The sequence below is a fragment of the Bacillus rossius genome, assembly GCF_032445375.1.
Source record: "Bacillus rossius redtenbacheri isolate Brsri chromosome 4 unlocalized genomic scaffold, Brsri_v3 Brsri_v3_scf4_2, whole genome shotgun sequence".
NCBI classification, from domain to species: domain Eukaryota; kingdom Metazoa; phylum Arthropoda; class Insecta; order Phasmatodea; family Bacillidae; genus Bacillus; species Bacillus rossius.
In genome coordinates, this window is record NW_026962011.1 from 9,489,190 (window position 1) to 9,516,676 (window position 27,487).

At 36.9% G+C, this 27,487-nt stretch overlaps 1 protein-coding gene and 1 long non-coding RNA gene across 2 annotated transcripts in view; both read left to right on the forward strand.

The window, feature by feature from the left end:
• The first annotated feature begins 131 nt into the window (after positions 1–131).
• LOC134541905 (uncharacterized) overlaps positions 132–27,487 on the forward strand; it is a 138,816-nt gene continuing 111,460 nt past the window's right edge. The window contains exon 1 of the mRNA XM_063385643.1: positions 132–201. Coding sequence (XP_063241713.1) covers positions 139–201 — 63 coding nt within the window. The 5' untranslated portion in view covers positions 132–138. The remainder of the gene's footprint in view (positions 202–27,487) is intronic.
• LOC134541993 (uncharacterized) lies at positions 17,118–18,582 on the forward strand. Its single transcript, XR_010076716.1, has 2 exons — positions 17,118–17,152; positions 17,414–18,582. It is a non-coding gene; the product is annotated as an uncharacterized LOC134541993 (long non-coding RNA).

Sequence of the window (27,487 nt, forward strand, 5' to 3'; positions counted from 1 at the left end):
CGATGCCAGCTCATTAGCGGGTCCGCGGACAGCATCCGGCCCAGGTTGGGGGGGGGGGGGGAGTCCTTGGCAGGATCCGCCCCACGAGGCACGCGAGCAGCGCCCAGCCCGCTGTACAGCCAGAACACTGCCTCAGTCATGGGGGTGGACTGGAGAGCGTGGTGCGTCGCCTTGCTGCTCGCCTGTCTCTGGGCTCTCGGGGTCAGTACCTGCGCGGCGCAGCTGGACATCGGCACGGCTGGCAATTTAGTAGTAGCTTTGAATATATATACTGTATAGAAGTCGCCAGCCCAGGTTAAAACTTCTAATACGGTTTTGAGGTAGTTGGTTAATTCACCGCCGCAATCGCCACCATCTCTAGGGCATCGACTTGTGGTGGTCCCTGGCGGACAAGTGTCGAACTCTTCAAACACCCCTTCCCCCTCCCGTTGAACGAACTTGAGCTGCAGTGAATGATAGATGGGGGGTGCGGGGAATGACAGCGGGCGACAATGCTGCTCTCTAACGTGTAAATAACAACTAAGACGATACAGGGCGTTACGGCAGCGCACTGCAGCGGTGAAGTTCCCAAGCTGCTCATCTTACGCTTTTGAAAAACGTAGAGTAAATCCTATCCACTCGCGACTTCTATACAGTATATATATTCAAAGGTAGTAGGCAGGGGCGTGCGTTCTTCGTGAAAAAAAAAAAAAAAATTCGCTCATTAGGCTGCAATAACTCACTGGCCGTCGTGTGCCCCGGATGGCCATTATTCGTGTGCTGACAGTAGACATGCACCTGAAATGAAACCGGCCAACCACAAAACACAGAAAATGCCTCAAAGTTTTAACACACACCTGATGGTCTGGAAATCGATTTTCACGAAAAATGCACAGCCCTTGTAAGATGTGTTACAGTTAGTGAATTTGTCAAATATATCATGTGTAAAATAACTTGGCTTACGAGGTTGAGCAGCGTTGAAGTGGTAGATTGTACACCGTTAGAAATTACAGTAAATATACGGACTTTCTAACGAAGAATTTAACTCAAATAAACGAAGAGTTCTTCGTAATTTCGAATAATTTTCGTAAAAAAAAAAACGCCATCTTTTGAACTTCCGAGTTGATTATTTCGTTCTAAGAAAAAGTGAGCACAAACTTGGACAAAAGAAGATTGTTCTTACTGTAGACTTAACCAGGTTTAGAATGTTTTGTTAGTGTACCAAGAATATTCTTTTGGACTCACGTTCAAAGTAGGTTTTTTTTTACCTAACTAAAACTAAGTGTATTTTGGAGGGGTCCGGGTTAGTGAGGGACCTAGGTGCGTCTCAGGCCGAAGCCTATACGCCTAGTCATTCTGGGATTAGCCATGCAGGGAGAGGGTCGCATGCATCATGTGCTAGGAGGGGATTGGCCAGCCATGGCAGCGATTGGCGCCATGACTAACTCCCCTCACTCTTAAATCTAGACTATAACTAGAGATAGGTTGGGCCCAGGTAAAACCTGCATAGACACAGGGAAAACCCTGGGCACATTCATGCGGGATGCAAATTGGCATGCATTACGTGTAGGAATTTACAGGAGACAGAGGATGGTCTGGATGAAGTGTTGGACAGAGTATAAAAGAGTCTACCATGTTCAAAGTAGGTAAGTGAACTCGGTGTCCGTAAATTTGCGAAGATAGCCGTAAATTTACGAATTTCCCTGGATAATTTGTAAGCAGCGTTTTTCGTAAATTAGAAGTGGAAAATCGACGCTTTGCTCTGCATTCCAGCAGGCATCGCCAGTGGTTTTATGAAATTAAACTGCAATCAGTTTATTAGACAATTGCGACACCCTAAGTCAATTCAATACATGTTCTCTTTTTCGGTAACAAGTCATCAAAGGGGTGAAGTGTGCTGGGTTTGATAACCAGCAACCTCCGTATCTGCCGACGAAGAGAGTATACCGTGGAGGGGGGTGGAGTTGCTCTAAGCTTAATTAGAGATGTCTTTTTTCAGTGTGTTGATGAAGTATGCCATCATAGTTTTCCTCAATGAGTACAACCATATGAACATTTATTATTGACGCCAATATAATTACAGATACAAATATAAATACAGCTACAGTCTGTATAACAGGTACAATAATTAAGAGAATTACCTTAATCATGAGAATTGATAATATTTATAATACGCAGGCTTACAGTGCACATGAACTAACAACCATTACGCAAGAAGTAGAAGCTCTACACAAAACATATTACAAAAAAAAGTAAGCCTCACGCGGGGTGCTGTCATAACTTAGAAACACATAACTTAGAATTTTCTAAGTTATGGCAGTTCTAAGTTCTGACTTTCTACATTATGACGTTTCTAAGTTGGGTGGTTCTGCGTTGCATGTTTCTAAGTTACGTGTTTCTAAGTTATGACAGTTCTGCGTTGTGTTTCTAAGTTGTGATAGTTCTAAATTATGGTTTTCTACATTATGACGTTTCTAAGTTGTGTGGTTCTGCATTGCGTGTTTCTAAGTTACGTGTTTCTAAGTTAACAGTTCTAAGTCGTGTGTTTCTAAGTTGTGATAGTTCTAAGTTGTGACTTTCTACGTTATGCCGTTTCTAAGTTATGTGGTTCTGTGTTGCGTGTTTCTAAGTTACGTGTTTCTAAGTTATGATAGTTCTAAGTTGTGTGTTTCTAATTTATGATACTGGTAGTTCTAAGTTATGATTTTCTACGTTATGACGTTTCTAAGTTGTGTGGATCTTGAATTGTTAACATTCGGTTGTGTGTTTGTGGCGAGGGTTTTCATACGGTCTTTCATGCAGTCCCTACATAGTTCTCACTTTGCCCGCTAGATGGAGATGAATACCTAACCATCTTTACCACGAGTGCTTTCTATTGGTTACTTTAAATACTACATTTTAAAAAAATTGTTTCAACTATGGCATTTCCACACAGTACGTACATTTAAAAAAGAACATCTGTGAGAAATAAATTTCATGTATTATTAATTGTAGAATAGTAAAAAATGAGCTTATCTTCAATTGAAACACAAAGTTGAACTATGATATAAAAAAATAGTCTAAATTATTTGAAGCGCAATCTAACAAAAAATTACTTCAACTGAATTAAAAAATAAAGTTAACATCCAGTTACCAATGTGATGGAAATATCGGCCATTTAAATTAGCTAGTAATGCCTAAAACTTGATGGGTAGTTTTGATTGCATGGTTTTAAAACTGGGAACAATACGATTGGTTTATTCTTTGTAATAGTTAACACCAAATAACTCTTCCCGTTTTTAAACTGCATAATTAAAACAAATATTTAAAATTTATATGTTATTTCGTTTAATTGATAAAGCTTCGCTTAATTGGTCATTTGTGAAACGGAAAAATAAATTCCCATTCCAGTGTTCAATAATAATGTTTGTTCGCTGAAGTATTACGTGCAGGGGCGTAGCCAGGGGGGTGGTGTTAGGGGTTCAACCCCCCCCCCCCCCCTCTTCCTTAGCACCGAATCTTTAATTAATTTCTTATTCATCACTCAAACAAATTTCATATTAAAATTAATAAAATTTTTACCATTACAATATTTTAATTTAGGTACCGAAAACTGCTAAAATAGCACTATTTTACACTTTAAAATCCTAAATTTCCCGGGGGAGGACCCCCCCCCCCTTAAATACGGGGGGGGGGGGGCGCATGCTTTTTAACACCCCCCATACACAAATCCTGGCTACGCCTCTGATTACGTGTAATAAAATGCATTAATGACTACGGCTAGTCGACGTCTTATAGAAAATGCATAATCATCCCATACAACACAGAAAGTTAGCCAATAAATTCACAGTGAAACATTTTTTTTAAGTTTTCGTTATGTGCAATTCACAGTTAGTATTATTTTAGTTTAAAATTTGGTCTAATAAATACACACTTAGCAGACTTACGGGTCTATCTTTTGACAAAAGTTTGAAATCAACATATTTCATATGCTTTTTTTTTGTATATGTAAATTTTATTATTTACTGCAGGGCTTTATAATCATGCAAATTTAAAATATATACTTGATAGTTCAATGGTTTCATTACACGTTACAAGATATTACTTTACCCTTTGTTATTTGTAAGTAAATCATCTAGAGTTTGTGTTGTAGGCCAATGTAAATGAGAAAAAAATCTTAGCGTCATAGTTTTGTACACTTCAAACGGGTTGTCGAATAGAGTTTGATCATGTATTGGATTATCAAGAAAACAATGCCAAAAACACGTACAAAGTTTATGAGTTGTGTTTCAAAATTATATTTGATACTGCTTGAGCGACCACCCATCCTATCTTATTTTAACTCAATAAAGTTAATTTTTTAAGAGAGTCGTTATTTTAAGAACTAATTTTATAACCTTACATTAATTATACTGTTCCTGAGCTTACTTTTATTATCCATAATTTATTTGTGTTAACGCTTAATAGGCCCCTACTTCAGAATTTTATTTTAAAACGATTTCTCTAGACTCATCAGAAATCAAAAACTTTGTTTTAAATTTTATATGAAAAATTAGCTTGAAAACAAATTTAAGTTGTTTTTTTTTTTTTTTTTTTTTTTCGTAACCATACAAAATATTGCCTGAAGATATTTCTCGGTGGACTGATTCATACTGCTGTATTTTTAAGTGTACTTGGCTTTGGTTGCCAAAATAATTCGTGTAACTTCAGCAGTCATAAACATTTTGTCGTTATTTTTACCAGTTACAAAATTCCTTTAAATAAAATGATTAAGGAAAGTAGCGTATTAACAATATTTTCATGTTGGTTAACTTGAATATTTTAATATTAAAGGAGAAAAATTACATAACATTTTCATGGACTAACAAATTTCTGAATTCTTGCAAGTAGTAAGGTCTGGCGAGTCGAAAACATAATTTAGAGTTGTTATTGTTGTTAAAGTTGGGTTCTACCAGACTTTGACGTATTACTTTGACAGAAAAATAACAGATCTAATAAAGTTCCATAACTCAGGTAGAATTTGATGCTTCGAGTGAAATTTGAATCCTACATTACAATTTTACCTATAAACTGGAAGATTCAAATAAAAAGAAAAATTTAAATAAATTACAAAAATTATCAATTCTTTTTTCATTCTCTTTTCTTCAGACAACTATTTATAAATATAACTTATATTAAGACGTATTTGAAACCAGTCACATAAAAAAATTATTAGTGTCAATTAATTCAATGACGGTATTTGAACCTCGGGAAGACAACAAAATATCCACCGCTGTCTTTACACGTCCAAGCCCATTAGGTGACATCTCCTCCGTAGCAAGCAGGAAGTCTTTATGTTCAAATACTCTTTCTATTCTTTAACTTTTCAATCTCACTGAACATGACATAAAAATATACAGAATGCTGGTAAATCTTCACACAATTAAAAAAAATTAATGAAAATAATTATTCTCATATGATGAAATTCTTTCATAACTTTTAATGCAAATAATTATTTTCAGAAATGTTTGGCAACGTATGGTATATACATAAAGAGTCATTTTAAATATTTTAAGGTAGCAAAAAAATTTTAACGTCATTGTTTTCTTGTCCTTTATTTAAGTGAATACAGAAATATACATTAAACAAAAAAAAAATCAGATTTAGTTGTTACTTAAAGAAGGCAACACAAGTGTCATGTTATGTAACATCTTTGAAAAAAATTGCAAAAGTTCTAACCAAGAAGACGCATATTTTTGTTTATACAAATCAATAATTTATAAACGCCTTATTTGTTCATATAATTGGATTCACTTACAACATACAAAAGTGCGTGCATTTTATTAGATTTAAAGGCGTAAAATGCACACGCCGTCCATTTCACACTTGTTTTATTCGTCATGACGGGTGAGTGCCACTTAATGTTTACAAATACAGTAGGCGTAGTTATTCTTTTATTGTATTGAATTAAACCTTACATATGTAAAAAATTAATTCCTCTTTCGATAGACGTGATTTTAACTTTCTCGTTCGAAGCCTCCGATTGGATTTACTTCGCGGGCAAATTACTTTAAATGTTGTGAGTCACTCTGTGCTTAGTTTTCGTTTGGCGAAAACAAGGCTTTGAAAATAACGGTTTGCAGTAATGTTTTGTTCAGAAAACATTCGTATGAATAAATTGTGTTTATGTTTTAATATTGTAGTAAGAAGCCAAATCGAATTTTCTTTTATCAATTATCCGTCTGATAGTTTTACTTTTCTTTTTGAGTAATTCTTCTTCAATACATATTTACATTTTTTAACGTGGATGCTTTGGTATCTGTATTTATAAATGGACGTATCTAACCTATTTCTAAGCATCGCTTTGTTTTTAAGTGGGTTCTTGAGCCAGTGATATAAAGTTGACTGATTTTCAAAAATTGAGAACACATTAGGCCTTCACACGGATTTAATTAATGCCATTAACCTTTAACATTACTGTCACCAAAATTCTTCTGATGTGGTTTTGAAAGAGCCATACTTTACTAGTACCCGAAATTAAAAATAATAGATTAGGTTTTGTACATGAATTAATGTAATACACCTTACGTGAATAGCTAACAAAATTGCTCTAAAAAGTTACCACAATTCAATGGGATTATCTTGAATCAAGGTAAAGACAGAAATTATTTAAATGAACGTAAATAAAAATATACTTTACTAACACGACGACGGATTGTTCGCGAAACCACCCATGTTTTTTGCGCGAGTCAAATGCCAACTGGCGAGTGAGACGGCGGCGCGGCGGCGCGCCTATGTCCGAGTGCATGCGAGATGCAGAGCGACGGAGCGGCAACGTCGCGCTAAGCGATTCAAAGAGCGGCAAATTTGACTGAATTTTGCGCGATTTGTCAACAAATTCACAGTGCGGGATCCCTCAGGCCTTCAGATTATGCTGGATCCCACGGGATTGCGGGATTCCACTTAGCTGTATAGCAATCCCTAGTCTCAGTGCCTTGCTTCTGTCAAGCTTATACGCCTATAGCGTTACAGTCTTTCATTTACATGTACCTTATTAAGTAATGCGATTGTAGTCTCGTCTTTATTTGCTGTCAGCCACGCACACGGAGCTCAGAAGGAAGACGCTATCCATCAGTGTGCACCTAACTACGTTATGCTAACTAATCAAACCATCTTTCTTTACAATAAATATATTTTAAAGTTTCTCTACTTTTAAGAGCAATGCATATATTTTAAACCCTGTTTTGCTGTGCATTTTTATCAATTCTGTCAATTACAATAATAAATTAGTGTTTTACTGTCTGTCTTTCGCGTTGCTCGGAGACGTTAATTTGTTACATAGATTCTTCTGGAAGAGAAGAAAGGGAAGAGGGTCAATTTTCCCTTCAAATAAATATTATTAGAATTTAATAAAGTTTCCTTTATTTCATGTTAAACGATCTTTACGCCATTATATACACATCGACAACGCGACAAATCCCGTGTTTATATAATTATAAAACTATTATTTTAAACATACTCCCCTCATATGCCTCTTGTGCATATATTAAGTTTACTTTATATTATATTAGTATTTTTTTCTTCATATGAACTTTTTTTCTATTTGGATATTCCTTACAAAACACTTAAAAGGTTTTGTTTTTATCAACAGCATACTTATTTTGTAGCATGACTTTTAATTTGACAGAATCTTAGTATAGTCTCTACTTCGTGTTATTCCTACTGACCGCAGCTATTGCATTGTCGATGCTTTCTTCACTGCAGTCACGAAAGGCCCTTGGTGTATTGCACTCTTTAGAAACTGCCAACAAGTTTTAACTATTCAAATTCCTGTGCGTTTTAATTAAATTTGCTTTACAACAAATATTTAAGTAGATTTACATTTTTAATATGTTTTTTTTTACAATTATGTGTGGTGTTAACATTTCAGTTTCGATTTAAGTTCGGAATAAAATAATTTGTATTTGAATACTAACTTGGTGATATTTTTTTGCAGAATCAATTATGACTATATAATGTGTTAAAAAAATAATTCATTGATTCACTTACTATTTTATTACTGCATGGTTGCACCCGAACGTGGCGCACACGTGCTTTTAAAATATGATATATTATAATTCTCACAAGTTAACATCACTTTTGAATGCTAACCCAGTCCATCTGTTATCATTACCACATTTATACAGCAATAATTAAATAAAGTTGAATTTAAAAACTAAATATAAGAAATTGTTCGAACTTTACATTCATTTTGATATCAGTTATTTGTACTGCTTCTTTAAAGATAACAGGCTGAATCTGATCCAACCATACAACTTACTTAGTCCCACACCTTTTTCATTAGAAAAATCTGGTATAAAAATTAAAAAAAAATAAAAATTAAACAACTAATTTTATAAAATAAATGTTTTACAAGTAGTCAATATGTTTATACTTCACTTATGATAAAGTAAATTCTTAGTTACTCGTGTCAAAAGTAATATATATTCAGTGTAAGTTTTAGCCGCAGAGTCAGAAAAGCATAGTGTAATATTAGCCTAACAACTGCAAGCGCGCAAGGAAAGAATATATATATACACAAACACTCACACACAGGTGTGTGTGTATATGTATGTATGTGTATATATATACATACATATATGTATATATATACACACATACATACATATACACACACCTAATATGTGTGAGTGTTTGTGTTTGAATGTACATGTTGTACGAACACACTGCGTACAAATGGTCCCACTTTGGGTTATACAGTTAACTAACTATGTGCGGATACTTTCACACACTTTGTGTAGTAGGTGCGTATATATATATATATATATATATATATATATATATATATATATATATATATATATATATATATGTGTGTGTGTGTGTGTGTGTGTGTGTGTATAAGGTCCCACTTTGAGGCGATAGCTTAATATGTAGGTACTACTCTCTCTGTGTAAAAAAATACTGTGCTTAGACAAAAATCAGTTGACATGTGTTATTACTACTAGGCCACAATTAGGTATTGGCTTGTAAGTCATAGACATGTTTATACTTGTAATGGGTGAATTATACATAACATATAACAACACACTAGCAATTTTAATTACTTATTAAAGGAAATATCTCAGGTCTATTCTTAATACTCTTACTTATTTATTACTTTCACAATTCCTAACCACTGGTTGGCACTGCAGAACACATAAAAATATCAAATGACTGGAGTGACGATGCGCACATTCCTTTTACTAAGCAAATGTATTTAGTTCGGGTTCGAAGATATTTTACACAGTTCAAGTTCATATATTAGGGTTCTTAAAAGTTTTTACCTCGGCTGGATAAAATTTACTTAGATCGGTAGGGCTATGAGGCTCTCGCTCATCAGACCACTGGGTGATGATAATTGTGTGTAAAAATAAATTATATCAAATTATATTCTTTTAGATAATATTACTTTCGTCCAGTTTATCAATTTTTATTTTACATTTAGGCCGCGATGTGACGACGTGTAGGTGAGAGACGTGATGATTGACACAGGAATGGAGTAACTGACTCTTACATTTCTTTACTCATGCATTATTCACTACTAATTACTTTATCTTTTTAGATAAAGCCTTAAAAATGCTTGATTACTTATTAACAATGCAAATCTATCATCCCTTTTTGCGGATGCCTGTATTTTCCTAGCTATTTTGCAGGATATTTTTACGCCGACGTCTTGTAGGAGTTCTCTCTTAAGCATGCCGTTACATTCTTCTTTAAAACTTCTTAAATTAAGTCAGTTTAACAATAAGTGACGTATTTCAAACAACGGCTTGTGATTGGCCGAAAACCAAAAACAGTTACATTATTTAACATCAAACTTATAAAATCCGCGTGCAACAATAGCGCGGAACACAAAATTTCTCTTAAATTTTAAATAAATAATTACTGACATAACATTTTACATTAAGTAATAACGGCGTCATATTAACTGTTTACCGTTACAAGTCAATACCTCCTTAGAGGGGTCTCTGTAATTGTCTGTTTGAAACGTTCATTTCAGTCCATAGAACATAAATTACATAGATATACACTTTAAAAAAATACAGTTTTCAAATAAATAAAATAATTACATAGAGTAAATATAACAATTAACATAAATAATTACTTAATCTGGGCGAAAACATTAAATGTTACGGTACAATGTGAGTATATATAAAACATTTTCAGCAGTTTGTAGAACAAGAAATGAATAAATGATACATAATACATTCATTTCTTAAAATATAATAAAAATAATATCCATCACATGAATTACTTCCTAGCTTTATCCCACGGCTTCGCTCGCGTTTAAGTAGATTTTGTCATTCAATTCAGGTTGTCGGTCGACACAGGAAGCAAAACTATTAAATTCAATTAATTAATAAAATAATTAACTCATTTAATTAAGGTTGTTGTTCAATACGGGTAGAGGTTACATATTTACAAAAGAAAAAAAAAACTACACAATATAAGTCAGGGTTAAGTGTTGGAGAAGGAAAGAAAGAGCGGAGTTTGTGTTAGTAGAGTCATAGGTTCTGCCTTGTCGCGAATTTAATATTTCACTTCATATTAAATTTTACCTACAGTTAATTAACATCCCTTACTAACTCCGCTTCTAATCTATATCTTACATAGTATAAAACAAAGTCGCTTCCCGCTGTCTGACTGTCATTATGAATGCTTAGATCTTTAAACTACGCAACGGATTTTAATGCGGTTTGTTTCTAATAGATAGATTGATTCAAGAGGAAGGTTTATATGTATAAAACATGCATAATATAGTAGAGAAAAACTGATAATTTTAGAGGTATAGAGGTGTATGTTGTGATGAATTGGTAGAAAATCACCATGGCAACGGCTGTAGCGTTGTTGATGCTTCGTTCGTATCTATTGCGACTATTTCATTGTTAGTACAGTCCTCATCACCGTTGAAATTTTGCGGGGAATTTAAATATAAAAAATTGCTCTTTCTTTTCCAAGTATATCTATATCCTACAGACTTAAAACTTGACATCAGTAATGTTCCTTAAGTTACGCAGGATGACGTTTTCCGAAAATCAGCTCCCAAGGGTGGTTAAGCCCATGTAACAGTGGTTACTTCGTCTCCATGGCAACGGGCATCGCTTTGATTTCTTTTTACATTCGAGGCGCTGCAGTGGCGTACCCACAAGGAGGGGCATATAAAATGAGCGGCGCAAGAGTGTACTGCCTGCAGACTGCCGAAGCGAAGTACGGGTACACCAGTTGTACGTTGCGTGCTCGAGAGTCGGGAAACCATCGGGGCTATTCGTTTTCTCTCCGATACATTAAAAAACATTGTAATAAATTAATTGCCATGGTATTTCATTTATTATTACTGTAAATGGGAGATTTGGTCTTCTTTTCCCTGTAGTATAACCGTACGAAGCCGGGTCGGGCAGCTAGTATATATATATAAATGATGAAATTTCTTCTGCTTTGAGGTGCAATCACGTAAACACGACTAAACGTACCGGTATGGGACCATCACCATTCGAAGCGGGATCGCATTTAGGTGGTTCTAGGTTATTCATTTTTTGAATTCCGTAGACCTTTTCACCAATGTTTTTTTTTTTTAGATTTTTAAATTTGATAAGATTTTTTGCCAGTAAAAAAATATACATACAATTTTGTTATGGAAACTTTTCTCCGTGCTAACGGATTGCTCACAGCAACGAAAAATAACTACACCCAGCGATATATTAGTTAGATTTGCTGTTAAAGTTTTCTTTTAGTTTATTAAACTATAATTGTTTTTGATGAAATATAGGTATCCTATGTCCTTTTCTGTACCCCTGACAACGTGTATGCACAATTTAATGATGATCGGTTGAGTAGTTAAGGCGTGAAAGCGTAACAAACAAACAATCAAAATCAAATTCGCATTTATAATATTAGCAGAATGAATGAATAAAAGTGCTAATTGAACGGAACAGGCCTGTGTTTATTTTTCATAGTCGTTTACCTATATTTGTTAAGTCATTGACTTTCTTTCATTGAAATTAGATATGTGCCTCCCGAAATCAGATACTAAAATAAAAAAAGTTAATTTAGTTTTGTTTATGAATAGGTTGAACGAATATTTATGCTTTTGTATAAGTACGAGCACAGCGACTGCTTGTTGTCGACGAAAATGTTTGCAGGTTGTACTGTATGGCTAGTCATTGTGATGCCTCAGCGGGGCGCCTGAGATCCCGGACTCAAGGTCGTAGGGTCTTTGGAGAAGAATACCTGAAATGTGCTGGGGTGGGGTGTGGCAGGAAACCCGTGCGTCATTGGGGAAGGGGAGAGAAGTTGCCAAGTTTTGGGGGAACAATTTACCGGCAAACGGATTCTCAAGACAAAGAACAGAATGAAACTTACGCAGATTTTCGTACTGGTTGCTATGAAATATAATTCGAGTATTCACAAACACAAAATATTAAAAAACCGCAATATAGTCTCCTTGAGTTCTATGGGGAAATAAATTTTTGTTTAGTTTAAGTGTTCCAAGTTACTTCCAAAATTAAACCTTCACATTAAATAATTTTATAAAAATCTGCAATTTTTCACTTTTTACAATCGTATTCTAACACATAAATTTTTTTCACCCATTCAGATAGTACAACAACGAGTTTTGAGAGACGCACGTGTACACTTACAGGGGGCCATCCATAAATTATGTCACACGAATCATGATTTTTTGCCCCCCACCCCCACCCGGGCCTTGTCACAGATGGTGTGACGTCAAAAATTTTCCAACTTTATATATTGAACTAATTTAATTAAAACAGCAGTTTTAAAATTATTTTTACTTTCTTTAAAAATGTTTAATAAAATAACATTAAATCAAACATTTCTTAAAATTAACGAAAAAAGAAACTACTTAAAGAATGATAATGTGATAATAGGCCTTATCACAGAGGTTCTGACACGGACACGTGTGGTTAGTCTACTTTTTTCGTTTACCGTCGCCTGGCAACGAGACGTGTGCAATAACAATCTAAAGTGTTTGTTTACCTTTATTATAAAACAGTTTTATGTACCAAAGACATTTTATATTTATTTTGATGAATTTAGAACTGAATATTTTGCATAAAACCACTCTAATTAACTTTTTCTTTCGGCCGTTTCTTTGAATTTTGTACGGTAGACGCAACGGAGGCCGGGGTTTGGCCCGAGGCCGGCGGCGCCTGGCTTGAAGGACCGGCGCTAGGCATGCCGGGGAGGAGAACGTATGGACCCATCTTGGGAAGTGCGTTTGGTCTGACGACAGCTCTGGTCGTCAGGCGTTTAGTGACCGCAAAACTCCGTGCGCGAGGCTTACAACTGTGTTAAAATAACGGCGACGTTTCACGGCAGTCGCCGATGTAGATTTCCGCCGATCCACACAATATAGCGGATTATATGAATGTTTGAAATTGGACCCTACGCATCACCAGGTAACCATTGTAAAAAGTTATAGCTCCAGGTGACGCTTTTTCGATTAAGGCCGAAATAATCATCTGAGTGAAAAAGTGTAAGAGTAACATTGTTCATCATTTGAGAACAGCTACGTTTTGAGATATAAATCTTAAAGATAATTTTTTTTTGTTGACATTGAGATAACACACATGACCTTACGACCGAAGGTCCAGAAGTCTTGAATGATAGAATTTCGAGCCCTAACGACGTGATTTAGCCGGAAGACAATATCATTACCCCGAGATAAATTTAATTTGACATTTTTCCAACATAATTTTAATATTGGAACTTTTGTTTTGTTGTGTCCGACGTATTGGCAGCGATCAGTTTGTTTATTCTTGGCCCCCCCCCCCCCTTTTTCATACTCATTCTGCATAAAGTGCTGGAGTGGTCTAACTTATGTAAACAGTAATAATAAATTCAATACCATCTTGGTTTTCCATTATGATATATGTTTGTTACTATTTTACTAGATTCGCCATTCGCCTGTCACACAAAAATTTTCTATTTCCAGTATTTGTTTATATAATTTTTTTTATGTTGACAGCCCTAGTTTTTACAGTTATAATATTCTCTCCACAGATTAAGCAAGGCACCTTACAGAGTCACATCTGGAGTGTCCCCTTATAGGTATTTTAGAATAAACTAATCATTATATCAATGAAAAATACAAAACTCAATCATCTTGTGTCCATGGACTCTGAACCCACTCCTCTATATTGCTTATCACTGGCATAGCAGGCATTTCGTTCTAATTTTGGTTGTTAATGTCAGGAACACAGAGGCCATTTGTCGTTCAACTCTGTTGAATGTACTTCTTCCCGGAGCATTTGTGGCAATGTAAATAGCATCCAAGTCAAAATCTTTAAAATATTGCACAGCTGATACTATAATTCGCTCTAATTTCAAATCTCGAAAACTTCTTTGAATTTCGCATTCATGAGTTGATTACCTTAAATGGTATAGGCGTATTGATATGTTGGTAATATTTCTAAGTTTTTCGCTTACATTTAAAGTTTCGTATTTAAATACTTTATATTTGGACATGTGACATCACGAAACTTATGACGCCTCCTACCCCTTGTCACACAATGTCACACTTCGTCGACCACCCCCCCTCCCCTTAACACGTGGCGTTGTTTAGGGATGGCCCCCAATGAGACCGAGTCTTAATAGTTTCAGACAAGAAACTCAAGAAAAGGTAAATAACAATGTTTTCAAATTACCTTTAAAAATCACACAAGACATCTTGCAATTCTGTCCTCCATATTTAATGTAACGTGTTCCGAAAACACTGAAGTTATTTGTATGGAAGCCGACGACTTTATTTTTATTACACGTTTCACGTTTTCACTTATGAAACTACCAAACAATGAAAGCACATTAAATTTTTTTAATTAAATTTTAAAGAATTGCTTACTTTGACATAAAAATTAACATTACTTATAGAAATAAGCCAAATGTACATTGTTTCGACATTTGTCTTGTTTCAAGTTGCAGGGTCGGCGATGTCTAGCGTCTGGCGTATTTTACCTATAAATTGCCGCAGTTTTATTGCACTTGTTGCATGTAGGGTCCTGTGTGTTTGCTTTTCTTGCGAAGTTTATAACATTAGCCTTGTAGCCAACTAGTGAACACCTTAGTTGTAGCCAAATTATACTTGTTGATTTTATTTAATTTCAGACGCCCGTGGTCACTTCTTAAACATAATTTACTACAGTTACATCCAATTGTTAAATGGTCATGTATTTCACACTTCTTCCACGTGAAAAATGCCACGTATCTACCGCTCAAGCCCGCTCCACAATGTGTAATGGAACTTCAAGAAATTTAGGTTTCAATGTGCGTTCGCTGCTTCCACAGTGTGTGAAAACTTAACAAATGGTAATGAAGTGATTGAATTTCACGGTTACGAAAAAAATAAATTATCTGCAAATTTGTTGAGTTACGATAAAATAACCACAGTCATGATTTACACACACACGCCTACACGCACACACACATGTATACAAACATAATTATATAATTAAATATAATTAAAAAACAAAGTAATAATTCTGGAGGCAAATTGAAAATAATGTCTTATAATAGAGAACTACATATTAAAAGTACTCAAATAAACTCGTTGAAAACAACTGCATACTCTGTTTATTAATTACTGAAATCCAGCGCTTTTGGACGTCTACACTTTCAACTACCATGATTCACAACTGCATTTGCGTTACGAGAACTTGCAAAAAAAAATCAGTGTAAAAACAACAACCCACAGGTTACATACTTCAGTTTCCGGACATAAATGTATACACTTCTCATACGAAATGTTAGAAAAAAAATTTATTTTGAATGCATACCGGCGTGAACTTCTTATTCATTATAAATACTTTTTTTGTTAAGAATTCTTTAAAAATACATCAAAAGGAGTTTTGTGTGTTTCATGGGAAAGGACCTACTGTTAATTTCAGCTGCAAAAAAATAAGTCATAATATGACAAAACAACACAAGTGAATATATTCAAATTACTAGTTATTGGAGTGTAGCACTATGAGGCAAAAAGTCACAGACTATAATAATGTAGGTCTACACATAACATAACCAACCACAGACATTAAATTAAGTAATTGTGTCACAGCATTTTTCTCAAGAAAACAATTAATTAACTCATTTGTGAATAATGCCTCTCCACTCACCTACTCGCACTTGGCTAGAGCTTAAAATTTTCGTCCAAATCACCTTACACAGTTCTTACTTTTAGAGTAAAGTAAATAAGAAAAGGGATTTTTTTTTCATAGAACCATTAAAATACATAATATTAAATTTTTAATTTTACTGTGCGAAATACGAAATCAAAAATAATGTAATCATTAATTGTTGAAAAACCGTATATTGTTAACAATTTACTATAAAAAAAGGGGGGGGGGGGGGGACTGCCGTAGTACGTACATTACAACTTATTTTCTAAGACATTGGAAACTTAAAAGTCTGTAGACATAATACGCTACAATCTTACGTGATGGAAGAGAAAGTCCGCTAGAGATAGAAAAATTTCTGATTTAGACGTAGGGCATAACGCAGGTCATACCGAGCAGATCGACCCGCATTTTCAGCCACATGAGTCACGCTGAAATATGAACTCGATTGAAACTTCTACGAGCCGAAGAAAAGAAATAGCAATTTTTCCTAAACTGTTACTAATTTAAAGTAATGATAAATATTTAAACGGAAAATACCCCTGCAAAATTTTTATAATATTAGTCAAAAATAGTTATAAATAACTACGGGTAACTCATTCAAAGATATATATGAATAGGTATATTAAACAAAAATAGTTATCGAATTTTAATTTAAAACTATGAAAATAGGTTACGCAAACAATAAATTAATCAAAGTAACAAAGAAAAATTTGTAAAAAAATATATTCAAGCGGGGTGACTACGGTCACGGGGGTGACTATGGTCAAAGCAAAGATATATTTTAAGATTGCTCATATCCTACAAAAAATTACACTACTAGCAATAACTATATTTTTTACAGAATATATGAACATATTGAAATATAACAGGAGAATGTTAACTTAAACTTCGCCAATATATATATATTTTTTGTTAAATTTTTTGTACCAGCAAATTTACCCCAAAATAAATGTTGGCTAAACTGTTTAACACAGCTGATCAGTGTCATGTGGTATAGCAAAAGGAGTGCTTGTGTAACCTGCACCAAGATTTCAGGATTTTAGGTAAGTAAACATGTAAGCATTTATTTTAAAATTGCTGTATGCCATTAATAATTCTAATAAATAGTGTAAATACATAAATAATTTGGGGTTACTATGGTCATTTGCTAATTTTCATTATAACCTATGAAACATGCATATTTTTTAAAATATTAATGTCTACGATAGGTAACCTATTCAGAATTAACTAGCAATTAGGCCTTAAATTTATAAAAACAAGAATACAGATACTTATCACTGTGTTCTTTTTATATTTATTTGCAGGTGATCTTCATGGTGAGAACCTATCAACGATCCCCTGGGTCGCGATCCTACATGGATTACAGCCCAGAACAAATGGATTCAGCAATTACTGCTGTTAGAAAGGGAATGAGCATGACAGCTGCCGAAAGATACAAAGTAAAAATGGAAGCGTTGAGGAAAAGATGCAAGAACATGGACATGAAGAGACCACGGGGACAGACAATATTAACGGAAGCTGAAGAATCTTTGTTGTGTTCTTACACCACCCAGCTTGCTGAATGGGGCTTCCCAATAACCTCATTTGAGTTACGTTTGCTCGTGCGATCATTCTTAAAAAAGCAGGGTAAAACAATCACAAGGTTTTCTTATGGGTGTACCCCAGGAGTAGAGTGGGCTCGGTCGTTCATAAAACGCAACAGTGAAAAAATATGTTCCCGCATGGTCTCAAACATCAACCCCAAACGTTCTCAGTGAAATCCTGAAGATGTTAACAACTATTTTGACAATATGGCAGACATTAGTAACAGAATCTACAGACTTAGGACTTTTCTTAAAAAATCTCGAGGGGGTTTCTTTATTTGGTCAGACAAGCCAGATGTTTCTGTCATTGACAAAGCACAGGTAATCAGAGTTCTTCCTGCATCAGTTGAAGAGAGAAGAGGCAGGTTAATGTTTCATGTAACGTTTGATAGCTTTAATGTTGGTTAAACTTTTCAACCGAACGTGTGTTTTTTAGTGACGTTGTTGGAGAATTTACAAATTGGTTGGCAAAATGAACAATTATGGAACTGCATGTAACATAACTATGGGTACCATAGATATGATGCCCTATTTAGGACTATTTTATATATTTCACTCTTGTGTATTGATATGTATTCATTATTTTGTGTGACCATGTTCACCCCTTTAAAAATTCACCATTTTCAGAATGTTTTGCATTGGTTTTGTGTTGTGACCATAGTGACCCCAATCGGTGAGGTGACTATGGTCACAATGTATTATTTTTTTACTTAAATATATAGGCTCAAAAAAATTCATGCTAATAGTATTTTGAAAGCCAGATCAAGTACTGTGTTGTACAAATTTTTAATGAAATATATAGTTAAATATAACAAATCTGGTATGAAAAAACCATTAAAAGTGACCATAGTCACCCCGCTTGACCTTATAAATTTAAAACCTAATTCCCGTAAAGATACTTCACTAACTCACATCAAGTAATGAGAGTTACTTGGAAATGCACTACGTATAATACAACGAGGTAGCGCAAACGCGAAAGCTCTGGTTCGAAATCATTTCATGAATCTTTATTTTTTACCACCTCTCCAATGACCTAGCCGTCATGCTGTCTGGCTAAACGTTTTCTGCATCCCCAGTAAACATTGCTTGTGCAGTATTGCCCCGGAAATTAACAGGAAAATAGTACCTAGATATAAATTTTTTGAAATGAAAAAATTAAATTTTTATGTTCCTCATATAAATAAAATATGCAATGCTTTTTATCTAAAAATGTTTTTAAAAGATTTAATAACTGCCCTGCGTCTGAACATTAATGTTTCTGCTGTCTCTACATTACGTGATTTCTCACTTATTAAAGTTTAAACGATTATTTTACATACATTCTGTATTTATATTCTCAAGATTATGTTTAACGCTACATTTAAAAAAAAATGTAAAATTTTTATATTAAATAAATAGCACTAATGTAACCTTCGAAAGAAGAGTACCTAAATACGCTCAACGAAAGAAATGAGATACCTAATACAAGTTTAATTTATATACATATATTTTTTATTTCGTTTTAAATTTCCGTCAACAGTGACGTCATAGAAACGGGGAAAATTAATTCAATTTATTTTTCTTGGTTTTACTTGTAGTTATTTAAACACGTGAAATTATCCCAACGCTCATTATGTAATCAACTTAATTTATTATAGCTATACAAACAAAAAACAACTGTTTTACTAACACAAATTAAATCTTAATCATTGAAAACAGTAATAAAATAAACGTGTCGTTCAGATGTGGCGAGCAAACAATTAGCTGAAGTCAATTTAGCTATGTGTGGAACTAACAGCGCCATCTATACAGAGAGAACCAAACTGAACGCGAAAGTAACTATTTAGCCACAAGAGTGCAGCTCTGAATGCAGGGAGTGCAAAAAAAAAATATTTCTCACTACAGTCCTTTCAAAATATTTACGCCTTCTCATTCAAATTCTAAGTAACGTGATTCGGCGTTATGTGTTTCTAAGTTACGAGTTTCTAAGTTATGATCGTTCTAAGTTGTGTGTTTCTAACTTGTGATAGTTCTAAGTTATGACTTTCTATGTTACGACGTTTCTAAGTTGTGTGGTTCTGCGTTGCGTGTTTATAAGTTACGTATTTCTAAGTTATGACAGTTCTAAGTTGTGTGTTTATAACTTGTGATAGTTCTAAGTTGTGAATTTCTACGTTATGATGTTTCTAAGTTGTGTGATTCTGCGTTGCGTGTTTCTAAGTTATGTGTTTCTAAGTTATGACAGTTCTAAGTTGTGTGTTTCTAAGTTGTGACTTTCTACGTTATGACGTTTCTAAGTTATGTGGTTTTGCGTTGCGTGTTTCTAAGTTACGTGTTTCTAAGATATGACAGTTCTAAGATGTGTGTTTCTAAGTTGTGATAGTTCTAAGTTGTGACTTCCTACATTATGACGTTTCTAAGTTATGTGGTTCTGCGTTGTGTGTTTCTAAGTTATGTGTTTCTAAGTTATGACAGTTCTAAGTTGTGATAGTTCTAAGTTATGATAGTTCTAAGTTATGACTTTCTACATTATGACGTTTCTAAGTTGTGTGGTTCTGCGTTGCGTGTTTCTAAGTTATGATAGTTCTAAGTTGTGTGTTTCTAAGTGGCGATAGTTCTAAGTTATGACATCTACGTTATGACGTTTCTAAGTTGTGTGTTTCTAAGTTATGATCTTTCTAAGTTGTGTGTTTCTAAGTTACGTGGATTTGTCCATGTTTTCTAAGTTATGACAGTTCTAAGTTGTGACTTTCTAAGTTATGTGGTGTTCCCACCTCACGCGACCTGAACAAGGTAAACGGGCGGTTGAATGGCTACCTGCGAAGTTTGATACGCGTGACTTGAAAGAAAGCGATTACCGCCACGAAGACATGTCCAACCATAAGGACATTAGGTAGCATCGGCCTGACAATCAATTACAAAATTATAATGCAAGTTACATATAAAATATAAAATAAATAAAAACCAGCGAACACGAACACGAGCGGTGGCACCGGACAAAGCACAAGGAAAAAAAAATAACACGTAAAGACTTGAAATGCCACAAAACTACAAAAGAAACAACTACATCGAAAGAGAATTGATAAGGTGGCGGCCGAAACAAAAATTTGATAAACTGGAAAATTATATCAAAGTTAACTTACATAACGCTGAGTCACCTTCAGCACCAAGCAACAGGCAACAGCTGTTACAAATCAAAGAAACATTTTCCTTACACAGTCCGCTCGTCGTCCGTAATTCGCGCAAAAAATAACTAAACTCCTACATAACGTACCAAAAACTAACTAAATTTTGGCATAATGAAGGAAGAGACGCCGCCGTTTCTTCATATGCTCGGCCGGGAGCGTGTGACAGCGATACCAGGAACTATTATGTTCCCATAACTCGCTATGTGGGAAGTCAATACAAGATTGCGACCCCGTCACTTTATTCGAATCATTAGAAACGACGGCGGGGCGCGAAGTGTGCGATTTTAAGATTAATGGTGGCTCACGGTCCTGCAAGTAGTAAAATAGCTGTCGCTCTGTTGCTTGGCTCTAATTTAATTAGTGTATTTTATTTTTTTTCCTAACCTAAATTAAAACTAAGTGTGTTAGGGAGGGGTCTGGATTAGGGACAGACTCTAAGTGCGTCTCAGGCCGAAGCCTATACGCTCTAATCATGCAGGGGTTAGCCATGCGGGAGAGGGTGCATGCATCGTGTGCTAGGAGGGGATTGGCCAGCCATGGCAGCGATTGGCGCCATGACTAACTCCCCTCACTGACTATTCTAGACTAAAACTAGATAAGTTGGGCCCAGGTAAAACCTGCATAGACACAGGGAAAACCCTGGGCACTTACATGCGGGATGCAAAATTTCATGCATTAATTACATGCGGGTTGGTTACGGGAATAGAAGGATGGCTCAGGAAGAAGAGTTGGAAGAGTAGAAAATATCTACTAAGCAAGGGCGGGCACTTGGACATTTTTGTCCGCATTTGGGGGTTTGGGCATGACTGGTTTTTAGGGGGCGACTTTCGTCGTTTCCCGCCAGGCTGCCAGCCAGCCAGGTGAGCTGAAAGAAAAGAAAAGGTACATCTTACAACTATAAGTTATATGGCCGCAGCACCCAGGTTGCCCCAGTTACCACGGCCATGTATGCCCGACACATTGTGCTGCCAGCCTGGGCATGTCAATCATTGGCTAGTCCAATGTTGATTATTTGCACCGCAGGACGTGGTCAGGCACATGGTCGGACACCTATTCATCGATAGTGAGTCTGCTCACTTAATAATTGAGAAATAAACATTCCTATAAGAATGGGGAATTTGTGTGTTGGTGTATTTATTAGAGCCCCGCTGGGCCAAAAGCGCGACTAGATTAATTAGAGCCCCGCTGGGCCAAAAGTTAATTAGAGCCCCGCTGGGCCAAAAATTCATTAGAGCCCCGCTGGGCCAAATCGCTGGTGTGTCTGGGTGGTGCGGGAGGATTTAATTCTGTCACAATGTGCTGCCAGCCTGAGCATGTCAATCATTGGCTAGTCCAATGTTGCGTATTTGCACTGCAGGACGTGGTCAGGCACATGTTCAGAATTCTATTACTTAATGCTAATATTAGGACTTAAAGTTATGTCTTAAAAAATAAAATACTTAATACTAAGTCTGGAGCTGCCAGAAATACGAGTGTAAAAACTGCGCGATTCTTAAGCAGAATTTTCTCGCCAGTCCGCAACCGCGCTGTTGGGGTCGGGCCTCGGCTGAGCAAAATTGCGCAGGTGCGCTGTGATTGGCCGGAGCTTCCAGCCAATCACGGGCCACTACGGTGGTCGGTGCGCCAGGATGGATTTCGGGCGTTTGTATTTTTGTGTTTCGTCGGGATCATAATTTCCGAGTGAGGAAATATGCGGATTTAAACTATTTACGCATTTATCGTAAAAAGTTTGTGTTGTACGAGTGTAAAGGTCTTGCAAAGTCTCCGACTCGGTTTCACGATGCAATGCTTCTACAGGGCAGTATCGTGGGGCGTCTGTGGCGATTCGAATGCACCTATTCTGAATCCGCTGCAGTTTTATTAGGTGTGTGGGGGCAGCTGTTGCCCAGACTGGGGCTGCATACGTAATTATTGGGCGTATTAGAGCATTGTACAGCAGTAGGCCGGTTTTAACCTTGCTGCCGCATCGTCTACTCATTACTGGGTAGAGTGCACTGATCCTAGCCTGCGCTTGCGCTCGCCTAGTGTCAATGTGATTGCGCCAGAGTAGTTTCCTATCCATGTGAACACCTAGATATTTCACTACATCCTTATGCGGTATTTGTTCGTCAAACAAACGTATTTTCGGCCTGTGTTCTACAGGCGGGAGATTTTTACGAGTAAATACAATAACCTCTGATTTCGTTGTATTTACTTTTATACGCCAAGTCGTGCACCATTGTTCGAACTCAGTGAGCGCGACTTGCAGTCTGTTGGTAGCTAGCTGGAGGTTGTGGGACCTGCTATACAGCACTGTGTCATCTGCATAACAGCCCAGCTTTACTAGTCGGTGTGCGGGGCGTGGCATGTCACTGACATATATATTAAAGAGTACAGGGCCTAAGATGCTTCCCTGCGGTACACCTGCTTTTATTTGTTTTATGTCTGATAGAGCTCCTTCAGTAGATACTCTAAAGGTTCTGTCTGCTAAATAGGACGCGACTAGTTTAATATAACAGTCTGGAAATCCTGTTTGGTAGAGTTTGTAGATTAGCCCCGCATGGAATACTCTGTCGAAGGCTTTCTCTATATCTATAAACGTAGCGACTACGTAATCCTGTACGTTAAATTCGCTTGTGATTTCTTCAGTCAGGCGCACGAGCTGATGTACTGTCGAGTGTGTACTGAGAAAGCCGAACTGTTCATCCGGCATTATGTTATTCTCGTGTATGTGTACATTAAGTCTGTGTAGTATAATACTCTCCACGACTTTAGACACAGTACTTAGCAGACTGATAGGTCTGTAATTCTGTGGCAGTGTTTTATTTTTACCTGGCTTGTGAAAGACTATAACTCTAGCCTCTTTCCACTGTGAGGGAAAAATATTTAACCGAAACATTGCATTTATGCACTCGGCTAGATATTCGAGTGTTTCGTTCGGGAGTTGTTTGAGAACAACAGCCTGTATGCCGTCATTCCCGGGAGCTTTTCGCGGCTTCATTTTTTTGATCGCGTGCTTTATTTCTTGCGCCTGTGTAAGTAAAGGCTCAGAGGTTGTGGGCAGTCGCAATTTAACACGGAGTTCGCGGTAAATTTGCGCCGTGAATATCCTATCGCAGGGCTGCATGTTGGGCTGGAATGCTGCTTCCAGTGTGTCGGCGAAAGCTTGTGCCTTATCACAGGGCTGAAAAACTACGCCATTGTTTGTTTCAAGGGGCGGGATTTTGTCCGATTTATTTAAAATCCGCTTCGTCATTGTCCAGGCACTTCCGTCCTGGGTGTCGAGTCGCGCGATTTTAGTTTCCCACTGGCTGCCTCGCCAGAGTGAGATTTCGTCTGAAATGATTGTTTGTAGTTCGTTTATTCGGCGTTTCGTCTCTTGTGTACGACGCCGTGTGTATTCACGCCGCAGTCGATTTTTTTTGTGAAATCAAGCTGCGGATGTATTCTGGCAGCTCGTCGTGTGCTAACCTAACCTCCTTTTCTGGGATGCACTGGCTAATAACATCCTGGATTTTTTCTGTTAGTTCTAATATCGCGGAATTTAAATTATCGCTGTTTTCAATGGTTATTTCGGCCGCGTCGGGGAGATTTATTGTTAAGTAGTTTTTAAATTGTTGCCAGTCCGCGTTTTTATAGTCCCTGGTTTTTCGTGGCTGGTTGGAGTCTATATTTGCGTCATCGAATATTAAATGAACAGGGAAATGATCCGATGACACGTCGTGTACAACCTCGAGTTCGAATCCCGTGTTGACATGTTTGTTCAGGGCGATATCTAAAATATCAGGCATGTCGTTCAGTCGACCAGAGTCATGTGTGGGCTCTGAGGGAGCATGTACAGTGTAGTTTTTGTTGAGTTGGTGAGTGTAGAGTAGTCTGCCGTTCGCTGTAGCGCGCCTGCAGTTCCACTCTATGTGTTTGGCATTTATATCGCCTACAGCAAGGAAGCTCGGGGCCGCTCCATATAAAGTATCCAGATCTGCCTCGCTGAGGGACCTGCCTGGTGGGGCGTACATTGCAATTAATTTGATTTGTTGCCGATAGTAGTATACAAATGTATTTCCTAGATCTGGCTTCTGGCTGAGGTGCCGAGGTGCCGGTCCACCATCTTGGATTTGTGACGTCACGGCGGCAAAAATTCCTCAAAATTCCTCAAAAATGACTCAAAATGACTCAAAAATTCCCGTTTTAAGAAAAAATTTCCCGTTTTCGAGGGATAAATTCCCATTTTGAGGGAAAATTTCCCGTTTTATTCCTCAAAAATCCCAACGGCTAGAAATGTCCTGATAGAGGCTTAAGCATCCTTAACTCAAGCCTCAGTTAAGCCTCTATCAGGATGTGACCTTGACCTTTGACCTTGACCCCGACGGCCATCTTGGATCCACCATCTTGGATGACATCATTTCGTTTTCTCGAACATTCCGGCATTGTGTTATCCGCCATTTTGAATTATGACGTCACCGTTGCAATTTCCGTTACGGCCGCCATCTTTAACTTTTTTATTCATTATCCGATTTTAACGAAATTTTTTTTTAAATTATAAAAAAATTTAAATAATAAAATTTTAATAAATTTTTTTTAAAAATCATACATTAACGACACGGAGTTTGGAGTCCTCGGTTCGAACCCGGTGAGGGCAAAGAAAAATTAAAAATGGCGACCGATCCTTCCCCTACGGTGGACGCAGGCATACTGACTCCCTCCACTTTTTTTTCAAAGCATAAATATATCGTCAGGTAGTATGACGTCATGTCCGCCATCTTGTCCTCGTCTGCTGGAAGCCATCATCAGTGTATCGTCGGCGAGAGTGCGCTGACGCCATGTTAGTTTAATTCTTATCCGCTAGAGTGCAGTAATCATTTATTATTGCTGTGACACCCGACATCTTGTCATTTGGCTGCCATCTTGAAAATCCATAATTATTTAGCTAGAAATTCGGGAAAAATTCCAAAATTCATTAAATAAATTTGTAATCTATATACTGATCGATTAGGTCGACTAAGGTCCTTGGTACGATCTAGGACGATGCAAAAAAATTAAATATAACATCAATTTAACATAATAGTAACAGGTTCGAGGAATTAAACACCACAAGTTCTTTTACAAACATAATATTTATTACATAATTTCTATTCTACTACAGGATCATTTGCGAAAGCCAGCAATCTTATAATCATTTAGTTCCGCAGCGGTGTGAAATGACTAATTCTTAGCTCCAATCGGTTTATACTAGACAGAGTCCAGCCAGAACCTTTACAGACATAGTCCACCTCTTCTTGACAGAGTTTCTGGATACCGTTTTTAACAGTTTGCTTCACATCGTTAGAACTGTAAATTACTGCAGCCGATGTCTTGAATGCACACTTCTTCACTTTGTCATCGAACGGATATGGCTTTCCATATATACAGTCCAACCACAAGTTATATTTCAAAGGTCCGTTTGTTGCTACATCATCAGTAAGCTGATTGATTATCTTCTGTCTGATATCGTCAAGAAAATTACAAATGTCTTTCGACTCACCTAACGTATTTAAATAATAGTAGTCCTTCAATGTTCCACGAAATGCAGACTGCGCCAAGTAGAAACCATTATCGTTCACTTGTAATGCGCCGAACACAGTCTTAGGTTTATTTTCCTGTTCAGACGTCATACCAATCGGTTGCTGCACATCGGTTTTCTTGCTTGTACGCTCACGAGCCTTCAATCTAAACCGAGGAGTCGAAATTTCTGCAGGTAGTTCAGCAGTAGGCACACGGACTTCACCTTTACAGTTTTTCGCATGTCGACGCAAATTATCAATTCTAGTAAACCATTCATGACACTCATCACATCGAAACTTCATGCGAGATGGATTCTTCGTGCATTTGCTCCGCTCATGTCTTCGTGCATCATGAGCAAATGCGAACGACGTATCACAGTAGCTGCAAGGATACCGTGGTGATGAAGACGAACCTTTCAGACCCGATCCAGATACTGACGTTGCCGCAGTAGTACCATTTCCAGGCATTCTCTTATGCACATCGATGCATCGTTGTTGCGACGAAACCTTTACTTTCTGCCGCACAGCAGGACCTTTGCATGCCTTCATGTGCGTTTTCATATTATCTTTTCTGGCAAACTGCTTATGACATTTCTTACAAACAAACATTTTACGATATAGGTTCTTGACACATTCGCTCCTCTCGTGTCGCCGAGCATTGCTATTGTTTGAGAAAATCTTGTCGCAGTAACAGCACCGATGTTCGTTAGTTGTTGTCGATTCGGCATCCATTGAAGTCTCCATTGATGGCGAACCAGCGTTCGCCGAGTTTCCCTGTGCAGCCAGCACTAGCGGCATTAAAGTCTCTTCTGCTGGCGGTACCACGTCTGTTGAAGTCTCCTCCAGTGTTGACATCGACGTTGCCAACGGGATCTGCTCCACCATCGTCGACGCTGACGTCAAGGTTCCCGCAGTCGATGGTACAATCTCCACCGAGTTCGTCGTTAAAGTCAGTAAAGATGCCATCGAGTTCGCAAGAACAGGTAATTACGTGATTAATGCACCAGAAGAAACAAACTAGGTGATCCTTACACCGACGACGTCAGTAACAAACTGAGCGAGCTGCTGTCTAGGACTCACTTATATACATGCACCGTATGGAATAATAC